Here is a 13,781-nt window from a genome sequence, read left to right on the forward strand (position 1 = left end):
TCCTTTCCCCTTGGCAGAACTCGACTTTTCTTAACCAACTAACCAACCAACGTAAGTGCACTCTAAGCGGGGGTACCGGAGCGGCACATCTGTGCAAGTTTTTTCCGCTGCAACGTTCGTTTCCTCGTTCTCGGTCTGGTAAATGAATTTGTTGTGTACACATCAGGTTTAATTAGCGCCGGATGGCAAAAAGCGGCCGATCTGTGAAGCAATTTGACATCTGCCACGGTCGCATCGATACGGCTGTCGACATTTTTCCGACGCGTCGACGATGATTGGATTTTTATCGCTTAATGGATCCGATGGCGCTGATAACGCTGGAAACTTGTCCGGCTAATAATGTTGGAAAACTCACCAAATATTCGGGTTAGTTCCGTTAATACAGAACTGGTCCATTCGCTATTCTTCTGCTATGAGTCAAATTGATAATTTTTCCTCAGGCAAAATGTCAGACAAACACCCCACCTGATCGCAGCAAGCCAAACAGATCATAGCAACCGGGCCCGAAAAAAAGGATGAAATTTGCTTTTCCCCTTCACCTGAACCGAATCACCCGTTTTTTCCCGGTGTAATCCGAGACCTTTTAGCATCGGATTACCGTTTCGTTTCGATTCGTTTGGGTCGGCAAACACACGCACACACACACACATACAGCAGCCAGGATTAATGCTTTTGCTTCAATTATTGTGAGCCATTACGCTGTGTAATGATGATCTTCATCGAAATGACACACTCTCGGGCACAAAAATGGCCATGCCCGCAATGAGCATACATATTTTAAAGTTTCTACTCGGAGGATTTCTCCCCTCTTCTAATATAAGCATTAGGCTTCTTTTTTATCGCAAATGTTGTTATAAAGCCCGGGAAGGGTTCAATAATTGATACATTTTCTCCTGAAACTGTCAGAGGTCAATTGAAAGTGTTGAGTGTTGTTGGTGATTTATGTTGAAATAGAATTGAAAAATTATTACCTTGGGTCCGGAGTTTTCCACAACATTTGACACTTTACAGTATTCACTCGAAACACGAAATCTTTCTGAAAATGAATTAAGAAAATCTCATCTTCTGGGTCGGAAAACACGTTTTGTTATTATTTTTGTTTCACGAATTAGAACTGACACAGCCAAGATCTTCCCAATTGATAAATTTTGTTAAGGTAGCTTATTTCAGATCAGTTTGCAGTGCACAGTGGTTTGAATCGATAAAAACGTGCTTAATCCACCTAGCAGTGCGATGTTACCTTTTTTTTATCATTTCTTATGTGTTTTTTCGCGTGAATATTCTTCGCTTAGTTTTCATGAAATTATTTTAATGACCGTCGTTTTAAATGAATTGTAAATAAAATTTTGGAACTGCCAGACGAATCGAAGTTGGAAATGGCATAAAACCTTAAAATTGTTCCTTTCAATCTAAACGTGTGACAATCGATTAAGCATTCCATGAGATATGTAGAAGTGAGTTCCTTTTCAAAGTTATTGTCATTTTTTATGGTACTTCCAGAAACGATATAGTTTTGAGCGCTACTTTAAAGATTTTTGGTATCGTCATCTTCTACGACGGTTTGAATCTTGAAACTTCAAAAGTTTGAACCCTGTAATTTCAAAAGTGAAAGTCAGAATCGGATTTTGTATGAGACCATAAGAATCAGCAATTTTGTATGAGACCATAAGTTTGTTTGAATTTGAATTTTTGTTTATTGAATTCGTTTTTGCCTTCTTCTAGCTTCTCTGTTCCCGATACTTTCGGAAAAGAAATTCGAAAATCGGTGTAAGGAGTGTATCAAAAATAAGTTATCCACATATTTTGTGTTGTACGCATGTATTTGTGATGGTTTTTATGCTCAGATCACAGCATGCTGTGCGTTTGGCTGTCAGCTTTCCTTTGTTTACTTGTTTGTGCGGTTGAAATTCTGCGTTTTCAAAATGTCGCGTATTGAAAAGGAAGTGGAAATTAAGGTTCTGGACGAAAAGGGTATTACTATGCGAAAATTGGCGAAGCGGTTTGGAATTCATCATGTCAGTGTTAAAACCATCATTAATAAGTTTGGGGAACACTATTCTTTGGATGAGCTACCAGGAAGAGGCAAAAAGTCCGGTTCTTCCCACCCAGAACTGGACCAGAAAGTGGTACCTTTAATCATGAAGAACAAATCAATATCAATAAGTAATTTAGCCAAAAAAGCAGGAACGAGTGTCGGAATGATCCAGCGTATCAAAAGGCGAAATCACCTGAAGACCTACAAGAAGCAGAAAACCTTGAAACAAAATGTAGAACAGAACAAGCGAGCAGCAACAAGGGCCCGAAAATTGTATTCGCGTCTTTTGCAGTGTCCGGATGAATGCTTTTTGATGGACGATGAGACTTATGTTAAGGAGAACTCAAAAACCCTTCCAGGTCCACAATACTTTACGGTCGTCGATTCAAGTGGAGAAATTCGGTCGAAAGGTACTGGTATGGCAAGTAATATGTTCCTGTGGTTTAAAGTCAACCATTTTTTACACTACCGGAACTATAAATGCAGAAATCTATCGATCTGAGTGTCTCCAGAAGAGATTGCTGCCTTTATATAAGAAGTACAAAGTACACCTCCACTTTTTTGGCCGGATTAAGCGTCGGCTCACTATGCCAAAACCACTCTCAATTGGCTTGCAGAAAAGGGTACAAATTTCAATTCACCAAATTGCTCTCAGCTTCGACCCATCGAACGTTACTGGGAAATCGAGAAGAGGGTCTTCAAGAAGACTGGTAAGGCAGCTGGAAACATGCAGGAGTTCAAACAAATTTGGGCTCAATGCGATGCAACACTTGTCCGGAACTTGATGAAGAGCGTTCGATCAAAAGTTCGAAAATTCGTGAAAGAATGACTTAAATTTCATCCGGTTTTCATTAAGCTCAAGTTTAACATCGTACAATAAAGGATCAATTTTTAGTTTGAATAAAATATCGTTTTTTATCATAATTTGAAAGAAAAAATTGTGGATAGCTTATTTTCGAGACACTCCTTAAAAGAAGGTAACGTAAAAAAAGTGTAAACGATGTAAACGAAGGTTGTGTGTGTAATTGCAATACAGAAAGCGTGAGAAAAATCTCGAGAAAAGTTGATTACGAATGACAAAAATTCATTACGATTGACGAATAAGGAGTGTATCGAAAAGTAGTTAGCAACATTGATTATTGAATACAAAAGCGAAAAAAAAACATATTTTGACATCAGTTTTCGATATATTGCAGAAAAATTCCATTTTTATGCATTTCACTGATTATATTGAAGAAAATCCTAGTTTCTGTGAAACGCTCGCACTTTGGACTTGACATTCTTCATTAAATTCTGCACAGTTACTTTTGTGACTTTCCTGGTGGCAGCTGTCCAGTTTTTTTTAACTCCTGCATGTTTTGGGACACTGTACCTTCCTTTCGAAAGTGCCGCTTGACAATTGGCCAATACCTTTCAATTGGCCAAAGATCCGGGCAGTTCGGTGGGTTGATGTCCTTTTCCACGAATTGTACATTATTATTTGACAACCACTGTAGAACGGAGTTGGCGTAGTGGGCTGAAGCCAAATCGGGCCAGAAGAAAGGAGGAGCCTTATGCTTTCTGTACAGTGGCAGCCTTCTCTTCTTCCAACATTCTTCCTCGTACACTTTGGCGTTAATTGTGACCTTCGTGAAGAAAATCGACGACCGCAAACCACAGGTACAAATTACTTGCCAGACCAACACCTTCTGCCCAAACTTTTCCATTGCCACCGTGGTGTCAGCGTCGTCCAGGTCCTGGTACACCGATTTCGTATAATATTGCGGTCCGGGCAGCACTCGAGAGTCTTCCTTGGCGTAGGTTTCGTCGTCGATCAGGATGCATCCGTCTTTATTCTGTAGAATCCGGTTATACAGTTTTCGCGCTCTTGTTTTGGCCTGAACTTGCTGTACCAGGGACTTTTTCGGCACCTTCTGTTTCTTGTTCGTTTTCAGGGAGTTCCGAACTTTGATCCGTTGAATAATCCCGATGCTGGTGTTGAACTGCTTGGCCGAATCCCGCGTCGACGTCAATAGGTTTTTCCTGATGTACTCAACCACTTTTAAGTCTCGGCTGGGCTGGCTGGGATCCGTTTTCTTACCGGATCGGGGCAAATCTTTCATGAAAAGGGTCTTACCGAACTTCTCGATACTATTTTTGACACTGGTGTGGTGCACTTTTACCCGTTTTGCAATTTCGTTGTTCGTGACACCACTTTCTGAGCACCAAGTGTGCAGAATTTTCTTTCGCGTTTCCGGATCAATTCGACTCATCATTGAAATGATAATCCGTACCGAAACCAATCGATTGCGCAGCTGTTATTGACATGTAAACAAACATGTCACCGCAAAACACGCTGCAAAAAATTAAACCATTTCAGAGTAATAACTGTTTGAATGTTGCCAACTACTTATCGCTACACTCCTTATAGTGTAAAAATAATTTTCCCAGAAAAGATTTTTTAAGAGGCCTGCCTGTTTTTGCAAATTATTTTTTCAATGTCTGGATATAACTATCGAACTGTCTAAAACATTCTAGAAAATTTAACTCGATGTCCTCATTGTGATAAAACTTTCAATTCTTGCGCTTAAGAGTAACTTCTACAGAGTTTAGCATATGTATTCTTGGGAAGCTGAGAAGTTTGAATCTCATATAAACAAAGCTCTATTAGAGAAATTGGGTTCTTTTTTTGGTGTGGTTCACGATAGTGTACAAACAATTAGGGGGGACTCTCTAATACAATTTGTCATTCATTGTTTTAATCGATAGACATACTTTCTAGTTTCCTTTCTAGCTTATAAACCGAATGAGCAGTACACAGCTTATACCAAAGATTTTGAGCTGTAACAGAGAATGAATGAATTTCGCTATAGGCGAGAAAATCAATTATAAGAGGATTTTGATTAGAAAATTGAATTACTAAATTGACCGTCTCAAACAATATGCACAAATACGTCTCCCTTTATATTAGTCATTTTAAAATACTCATGGTTTAAAAGCATTCACAGTTAGTGTCTGTTTTACTAGTGTACAAATGTGTCGTAAACCCACAGCTTTGTGCGATGATGCGTTCAATTCATGCGGTGGAATTTTTCGCGCCTTATTTTGGCACTGAATTTCACCTTAATGCTCATTCATACTAAACATTTTAGAAAACTGAAATTTTGAAATGTTTGTGGTTATCTCATACTACCGAAAACTTTATCATAAATTTCTGAACATACTTCCGATGGTATGGAGAAAAACTTATGTGACTACCTTTAATGCAACAAGAGATGTTCACTTGTGTACCGTTGCCGTTCTCGCACTAAATGTCTCCAGCGATGCCAGATAGTTTTCATCCGCTCTCGATTCTCTCATATTACTCAATTCGAAAACTAACAGGGATGTAATCAGGGTGTTTGATAATAGTACAACTCTACATCCCTTCCCATCTCATTTATTAAACAGTTTTATCTATTATTTCATACATTTTGGAATAGATGAATAAATTGTATGTATTAAGGGCTGTATCGTACTCGAGGTTTCTTATTTCTAGTGGGTCGCTTGCATTTTGGTTCTCCTGTTTCTAACTGTTCAGTTCTTGGTTCGGGTTTCGATTTATCGCGTTTCAGTGTAGTTGGAGAATTTGATCGATTTACCAGCGTTTCTGGTGATTTTGATAATTCCTTGGATGGTTCTGCAACTATACTGGAGGATGAATTGTTACTTGTTGGCCATTTTCTCAGGTGAGATACTGGTCGACGATACATCACTCCTTCCTCATTGATGATAATTGTGTCCGTACCAGTCTTTTTGATTACTTTAAAACGTTCAAGTCTAAACTTTGATTCGAGCTTTCCGGTTTGATAGTTTTTTAACATGACTGAATCTCCAACAATTATTTCCGATGGTTTCGCGTTTCTGCGTGCATCAGCATCGAGTTTTCCCTTCATCTTACTAATAGCATCAGTGTCCCGTATTTCCTCATCGCGTTGGTATGTTGATTCAGTTCTGATACATGGCAGAAGATCCTTCACTGTTCCAATTGGTGGTTTTCCTGTTACAGAATGAGGTGTTGTGTTGTACATGTAAACGTAATTTTTCAGAGCTTCCCTCCGATCAGAGTTAGTAGCCTTCGCAATGCGCAACGTTCTCAGAATGCCTTGATTCTGGCGCTCAACTAATCCGTTCATTTGCGGCCAATACGGAATTGTTCGTATAAGTCTCACATTTCTACTTTTGCAATAATCAGAAAACTCTTCGCTGGAAAACGGTGGTCCGTTGTCACAACGGATCGTTTCAGGGTAAGTCTGATCGGAGAATATTCTTTCAAGTGCCGCTATAGTTTTTCTAGCAGTTGTGCAGACCATCTCTATTACTTTAAAAAACGACTGTAATAATCGACAATGACTAAGAATGTGGCACATTCTTTTGCCGAGAAAAAGTCAATTGCGATTTCTTGCCATGCTCGCTCCGGCATTAGTTTTCGCAGCATTGGCTCTGGAGGGTGTTGGTTACTGACTGCAGCGCATCCTGCACACGTCTCTGACTTACTCACAATATCTTTGTCCATACCCGGCCACCAGACCTTTTCCCGAAGGTATCTTCGTGTTGCAACGATCCCTGGATGACCGCGATGGGATATTTGTAATGCTTTTGGTCTTAGATTCGAAGGCAAAACGATTCTTTCACCACGGACAACAATACCGTCGAATACTCCTAATTCCTTCGAGAAGGCTTGATATTGGAATAAATTTGCGGGCCAATGTTGAGTTTTTAAGGACTTCACGACAGTGGATAAAATTTCATCCTTGACAGTTTCAGCCTTTATTTCTTCTATAGTGATTGCTGAATAATCTTCCCCTATCGCAAACAAGAAATGTTCGGAATCTTCGTCAAATGCTGATTCAGCCGGGGGAGTCAGTCGCGAGAGAATATCAGAGATATTCAATTTCCCTGGGATATGTTTCACTTGAAAATTGTACGGCTGCAAGCGCAACGCCCATGACTCGGCTCTGGAACATGCTCGTCTTCCATCACGGTATTTGCCTCCATATATATATTCTAGAGATTTATGATCAGTAAACACGGTGAATTGTAATCCGAACAGATACAGATAGAACTTTTCGACGGCCCATACCACTGCTAAAGCCTCACGTTGTGTTTGAGGATAAACTTTTTCAGTGGACGTTAGGCCTTTTGATGCGAAGCTTATTATCCTGGCAGTGTTCGACGAATCTCGTTGGGTTAATACGGCACCTGAATTAATCAATAGCTTTAGAACGTTTACTGTTAATAAAATGTAAATTACCTAAGCCGATAGGTGACGCATCGACATATAGCTCTGTCGTGTCTTTGGGGTCGAAAAATCCGAGTTTGCGTACGTTGAGAGAAAGCTCACTCCGAAGATCGTCGAAAGCTGTGCGTTGTTCATCGCCAAAACTATAAATATCTCCGCGAACAAATTTGCGCAATGGCTCGGTTCGAGTAGATAAGTGCGGAATAAAATGCCCAACAAAATTAACAAGCCCTAAAAAGCTCCTGACCTCCTCCTTGGTGTGTGGCTCCCTGAAGTTCATAATCGCCGAAATCTTTTCATCAGAAGGACTTATTCCAGCTGCACTAATCTTGAAGCCCAGTATGTCCAGCTCCTTGACTCCAAATTTGCATTTGCTATTGTTAAGCTTCGCATTATTATTCCTGAGAACCTTCAAAACCTTTTCCAATCGTAAATTATGTTCTTCCATAGTTTTCCCAGCTACTACAATATCATCAATGTAGACTATAACTCCTTCGATATCCGCTAGCATTTCCGTCATAATTCTTTGGAAAATTTCAGGCGCGCAGTTGATGCCGAACATTAACCGTTTAAAGCGCATCAATCCGCGACTGGTCATAAACGTAGTAATTGCCAGGGAGTCTGGATGCAACTCAATATGATAAAACGCCGACGTAATGTCCAAACGAGAGAAGTATGAGGAACCTCTGAGTTTGTTTAGGAACGTATCAATAATAGGAAGTGGATAATATTCCCGTTGAATAGCTTGGTTAGGATATTTCATGTTTACACATAAGCGTACATCTTTCTTTCCTTTAGGGACAACTACCATCGGGGAAATCCATTCAGGAGCACCGTTAACTGGCTCAATAATATCGCTTCGGAGCATCTCAGTAATTTTATCATCGACCTTTTGTTCCATGGCTTCTGGGATCCGAAGGTAGGCCACCCTTTTTGGAGGAACGCGCTCATTAATTGACAACTTCAATTGAATATTCGGAAACTTAGGAAATGCACTTTGTTTTACATCTATGCTGTTTACATCAATACCCACTTTCAGCACTTTTAAGTCTTCTGCAGTTCTTTTGCTTAGTAAGCACCTACTGGCACCTTCAATGACGAAAAATTCCTCGTATGCTTTTGGTTTGGATGCATTCACCGAAATCCATGCCTCGAATATCAGCAGGACTCGAAGCGGGTTTTTGTTTGCGTATGAGGTGAACTGTCGGTCACATTGGAATTTCCGCTTGAAAATCGTGGCCTCGCTGTTCTTGATTTGGGTCCATATCTCTTCGGTTATTGTATTTATAGCGGCGCCAGAGTCAATAAGAAACATTACAGGAAAATTGTCGATCATACCGATAATGGTACCATCATTAACTGACTGTTTCCTCACCTAATAAATATAAAATTACATTGATTAGTGTTTTTAACACCTCGAGGCGAAATGAAAGTTGAAATTTTATTTGACTGGTTTTTTTTTTAATTTTATTTATTTATTTATTTTTTTTTTTTTACAAAAGAAATAAAAGTAATATTGGCTTTCATCCAATTTCGGCTAACGTTTTAAAAGTGCGAGTTTTGCAAATTATTCTACCTCAGAAATATCATCTCTGGTGGGACGATGAGGGAGCTCTTCATTCCAAACTTTTTGTGTGCGAACACAGTTGGTTTCTTCAGCTGGGCGTTTCCATGTATATCGCGCGTTTACCGTTTTTCTGTTTCTGCATTTACGAGCAAAGTGCCCGTCGCGTCCGCATCGATTGCATTTCGAAGCACGAGCTGGGCAATTTCGAGAATCCTCAAGATGCGCACGAGATCCGCAGCGGTCACATTCGGATTCCAATCGCCTATTCTGTTGTCTTCTAAAACCGAAATTTCTGGATTCACGGTCAACGAACTTTCTATTCGTAGGTTCACCATTAGTACGCCGTAGCCACTGTTGCTCGACAGCTGCCACTGGAAAATCATTGAACGCCTTGGATTTTTCTTTTTGCTTCGTCAGAATTTCCCGATTGATTGCGTAGCTGGTTAATTCGTCCAAGTTCATGATATTTTCGAGTCCCTTATCACGCACCCGTTCATCGCGCGCTCCCATGGTTATTTGTTGAAGAATTTCTTTTTCCTCGCGGTCTTTGAACGCGCACCGGCGGGCTTGTGTACGAAGCTTCAGGATGAAATTATTGAATGACTCGTCACACGTTTGCTTCAAGGATCTGAATAGTTCCAGCTCCACCCGTTCATTCCGCTTTCCGACAAAAAACTTTTCCAACCGTTTGACGGCATTATCATACTCGGGTATCTCAGCCGGACAAAGAGGTACTTTCACCGGGCGTGGATAAATTTCTTCTGGAACAACTGCAAGATTGTGAAAAATCCTTTGTAGGCCACGGCCACCTAGTGTCAACATCAACACACATTTCTCACGCTGCGATTCGATGTGTTTCAGCTCCAACAATAATTCGAATGACCGATGCCATTCTTCCCACTCTCTTCGTAAATCTTGAGCATCAGTTGAATCATTAAAGGGCCCCAATGGCCAGTGCATCTTATCTTCGGAATTCATCTGCAAGAAAATTGTATTGATAGATTTGTCTGATGCATTTGGTTATATTTTATTTTAGTTTATGAGCATTATTCAGAAACCTTTTTTGTCGAAGTACAGAAAAATACCGTTTCAAAATACCATAGAGCAAGATCTGAAACCAACCTAATCTTTACACAGCTGTCAAACTGTCACAATCACCAATACGCACTTTCTAGCGATTCAACACTTTGTTCTTGAGGAGTGTGTGTCATATGAATCCACTAGCCTCAGTTCTGATGCTCACTAATACATGTTTCTTAATTTTAGTGTACCCTTCAGCTACCTCGCTGGTCTGGTATTTTTTCGAGCCCTACAGCTCATCGGCTGGCCTGGCTGTTTTTTCCCTGTCCTTCAGCACACTTGCTGGCCTGACAATGTTTTGTGTGTGTGTGTGCGCTCTACAGCTAACTAGCTGGACTAGCTTTATTTATTATTTGTATGTGTTTGCCTTACAGCTCGATAGCTGACCTGACTTTTTTTTTTCGTGGATCGCCTCCATTTTTTTTCTTGGCGTTGCATTTTATTTCCTGTGCATTGTTTTGCATACACTGCTTTTTTTTTCGCCAGTAATTTGCTTTCTTTTTTTTTTTTTTTGTTGCGTTTCTAACGCTCGTCACCCACCAATTTTAAAACATATTTCATAGCAAATTGTATTTTTTCTTACCTTAAATGGGATCGTACCGACTGCGCCAGTTGTACCGTTGCCGTTCTCGCACTTAATGTCTCCAGCGATGCCAGATAGTTTTCATCCGCTCTCGATTCTCTCATATTACTCAATTCGAAAACTAACAGGGATGTAATCAGGGTGTTTGATAATAGTACAACTCTACAACTTGCGGTCTTACACAGGGTAAATTCGGGGTCGAATGCTAGATATAAATTCTGAAACTCAACTTAGACGCTAGATTCTGGAATTGAATTCTAAATCTGAACTCCAGAATTGAATTCTAGGTCTGGATTGTAAAGCTGATCACTGAAGCTGAATGCTGAATGACCAGGATTCTAGTTCGGAACTGAATTCTAAGCCTGAATCCTAGCACCGAACTCTGGATCTGGAATCGAGTCTGTAATTGAATTTGAACTACAGAATTCCGGTCAGGATTCAGTTTTCGAAATTAGAACTCAGCTCTAGAGTCCAGATTCGCAGTTTAGTTAAAAAATCTCCAGGAACGAGTTCCTGAACTCAGTTACACTTTTAGAATTGTGTAACTGAATTTTTGCACCAAATTCTAGACCTGCATTCTGAACCTGGATTGTAGAACTAAGTTCAGGAAATACAACCGAATTTTGGAGCTGAATTCTGGCCCTGGATTTCGGTCTGATGTTCCAGAGCTTCAAGTTTCAACACTGACACTGAATTCTAAATCTGAATTTCGGACTGAAATTCTAGAACTGAATTCTGATATAAACCGCAATTTCAATTCCAGAATTCTATTTGAAAATTAATTTTGAAGTCCAGAATTTATTTCCGAAATTTAGTTGCAGAGTCCATGTAATCAAGATCGTGATGTCAGCTCTAGATTTCTGTTCCAAAAGCCAGGTTTAGAATCATGTTCTGGCATTCAATTGATAGGTTTTTGCATTTTGAAACTGAATTTCCGAACTGAACTCTAGAATTGGATTCAGTACCTGAATTCTGGTCTGAGCTGAAGAAGTTCCCCTTATCAAACATTTTAGAAAACCTGAATTTCGAGATATTTATGGTTATCTCATACAATTCTATTACAAATTGCTGATCATATTTCCGATGACGCGGAGAAAAAATTATGTTGATACGTTACATAAAACAGGAGATATTCGCGATTTAAATCTCATCACCCACAAGTATGATAAATTTTAAATGGCATCCATCCCATAGTAAAGTAAGACGTATTCAAGTCAAAACATTCATTTCTATCTCGGTTTCACTGCGAACAAAGCCGATATTTTTTTAATGGGTGCTGTCTACCATAATATAAAAATGTTCGGTAAGAAAAGAGGAAGACATTTTTAATGCAGATGTGATGAACAATGAAATACATGCACGGAGAACCCGCAGATCACAAAATTACAATATTGCAATTGTTGTTTCACGCCCTGGTTGTTTCAACTAAAATGTTGTTGATTTAACTAACATATCTGTTGATTTTGACATAACCATTCAGGTAACCGAAATTGTTGTATTCAAATGCTGTCACTTGGCAGAGAGCGAAGACAGCAAAAGGCAGAACAAAAAACCTCTTCATTTCACCAGAAGCGTTTCATATTGAAAATTTTCAATGGTAAATGAACGTCATTTATGCTAGTTACGTAGTGTTCGTTTTATGTAAGTGAAAGTATGCAGAAGAATATAACAGTTAATAGTAAAACAAATTTTCCATGTGTTAAATAGATATTCCTTCAGTATGAATGTTTTAATTTCATCTGAGAGTAATGTATTCTAAGACAGTTCATGTCAATGTTATCAAAACCGCTTAACGCTTAAAAATTTGCTGCTAAAGTGAAGTGGTACTATTTGTGTTTTCTTGAAAGTGTATCTGTAGCATTAGGTTTACCAGCGAGCCATTCTGCAAGTGAAGGAAAAATTTCCTAATTCCCTATGACCATTTTTCTGGTGAGTTCGCTTTTGATAAATGTAATCTTTTGGTTCATTTCCATATCCTTTGTGAGTTTAGTGATGAAGATATAAGCAGTTAATTAGGTAAAATTTCGTTGTTCAAGCAGTGATCGATTAGCTGCCCCCGAAGAGGCTAACAGTAAAAAATATTTATTGCAATTGGCGTTTTAAGTTCAAATAACTGAATAATTGGTTGAAACAACTGAGACATTTTTTTGCTTTCATGCATACAAGTAACTTTGCTGGGATTGTGTCTTTGCTCAATTGCACGAGTGACATCTCATTGAAACGTTTCATTGTTCGCTCAGGGTGTTTGGCATTGCTCAACTGAAACGTTTCATTACTTGTTGGGTGTCGTTGCTAAGCTGCCAGCACGATAAATCAAAAATGACAGATTAGTTAAAACAACAGTCGATTAGTTGTACCAAATTTTAACCAATCAAAATCAGAAAAACAACTAATATTTTAGTTGTTTTGCGATCGCTGGCTTTTCCGTGTGTAACAAAACGCATAAAGGTAGCGCTTCGCCGTGGTCAGGTCGAAGCGAGACAAGTCAATGCTTCCTCTTGCTTTGTCGCCGAAATTTCACCCTAAATTGCATTCACGAAAAATCAAAAACATTGTAGATAAATCATTTTACTATGCATTTGGCGAAAAATATCAGTTAGAAAGCATTTCTTTCGCGAGATTTCGTGCGAGTGACCACGACGAAGCGCTACCTTAAAACCAAAACACAAAAATTCCAATTTAACAAAACGAGAAAAGTATGAGAAAATTTTCTAATTATAATCTTTCAGGCTGTAAATCTTTACTTAACTGATTATTTTCACTTCCGGTTTGCACAGTTCAACAGATAAATAATTCTAATAGTTCTTTTATAAACATTTCTAGCCCTTAAAAGAGCTGATTTGTGAAATTTTCACGGTTGTTAAAACGAAACTCGCACTGCGAACATCCCGCAGCAGAACTGCTCCCTATGCGGATTGATTCAATACTGAAGCAATTTTTGTGAAGGGATTTCCGTTTTACGGGATCTCGTTTGCAGTTTTTTTCACAAATGTTTATTTATGTTAATAATTTTATTTCGGATTTGCATATTTCAACGAATGAAACTATCATAACGCGTCACGGAGCTCATTTTTTGACTTTCAGAAGGGCTGAATTGTGAAAGTTTCTCCGATATTGAACACTGGTTCGGTGCATTTTTCTCGAACGCAAAGCAGCTGAATGTTGATTTTATTTGCACTTGTTTGATGCGAAGCTCGTACTGCGAACGGTGCGTAAAATAATTATTTTCACCTTCGATTTGGATATTTCAACAGAT

General features: G+C 39.1%; 1 protein-coding gene across 1 annotated transcript; it reads right to left on the reverse strand.

The window, feature by feature from the left end:
* Positions 1-8,836: 8,836 nt before the first annotated feature.
* Positions 8,837-10,566, reverse strand: LOC131437828 (uncharacterized). The gene is made up of 2 exons (XM_058607440.1): positions 10,526-10,566; positions 8,837-9,840 (listed from the first exon to the last, which is right to left on the reverse strand). Exon 2 carries the CDS (start codon positions 9,838-9,840, stop codon positions 8,863-8,865), a length of 978 nt encoding a protein of 325 aa, XP_058463423.1. The 5' UTR covers positions 10,526-10,566; the 3' UTR covers positions 8,837-8,862.
* Positions 10,567-13,781: the final 3,215 nt, after the last annotated feature.

The sequence above is a fragment of the Malaya genurostris genome, chromosome 3 (genome assembly GCF_030247185.1).
Source record: "Malaya genurostris strain Urasoe2022 chromosome 3, Malgen_1.1, whole genome shotgun sequence".
Classification (NCBI taxonomy): domain Eukaryota; kingdom Metazoa; phylum Arthropoda; class Insecta; order Diptera; family Culicidae; genus Malaya; species Malaya genurostris.

What these genes read in the sequence shown, in the direction of transcription:
- LOC131437828 (XM_058607440.1), bottom strand. Translation starts at nt 9,840, where the DNA reads ATGAATTCCGAAGATAAGATGCACTGGCCATTGGGGCCCTTTAATGAT.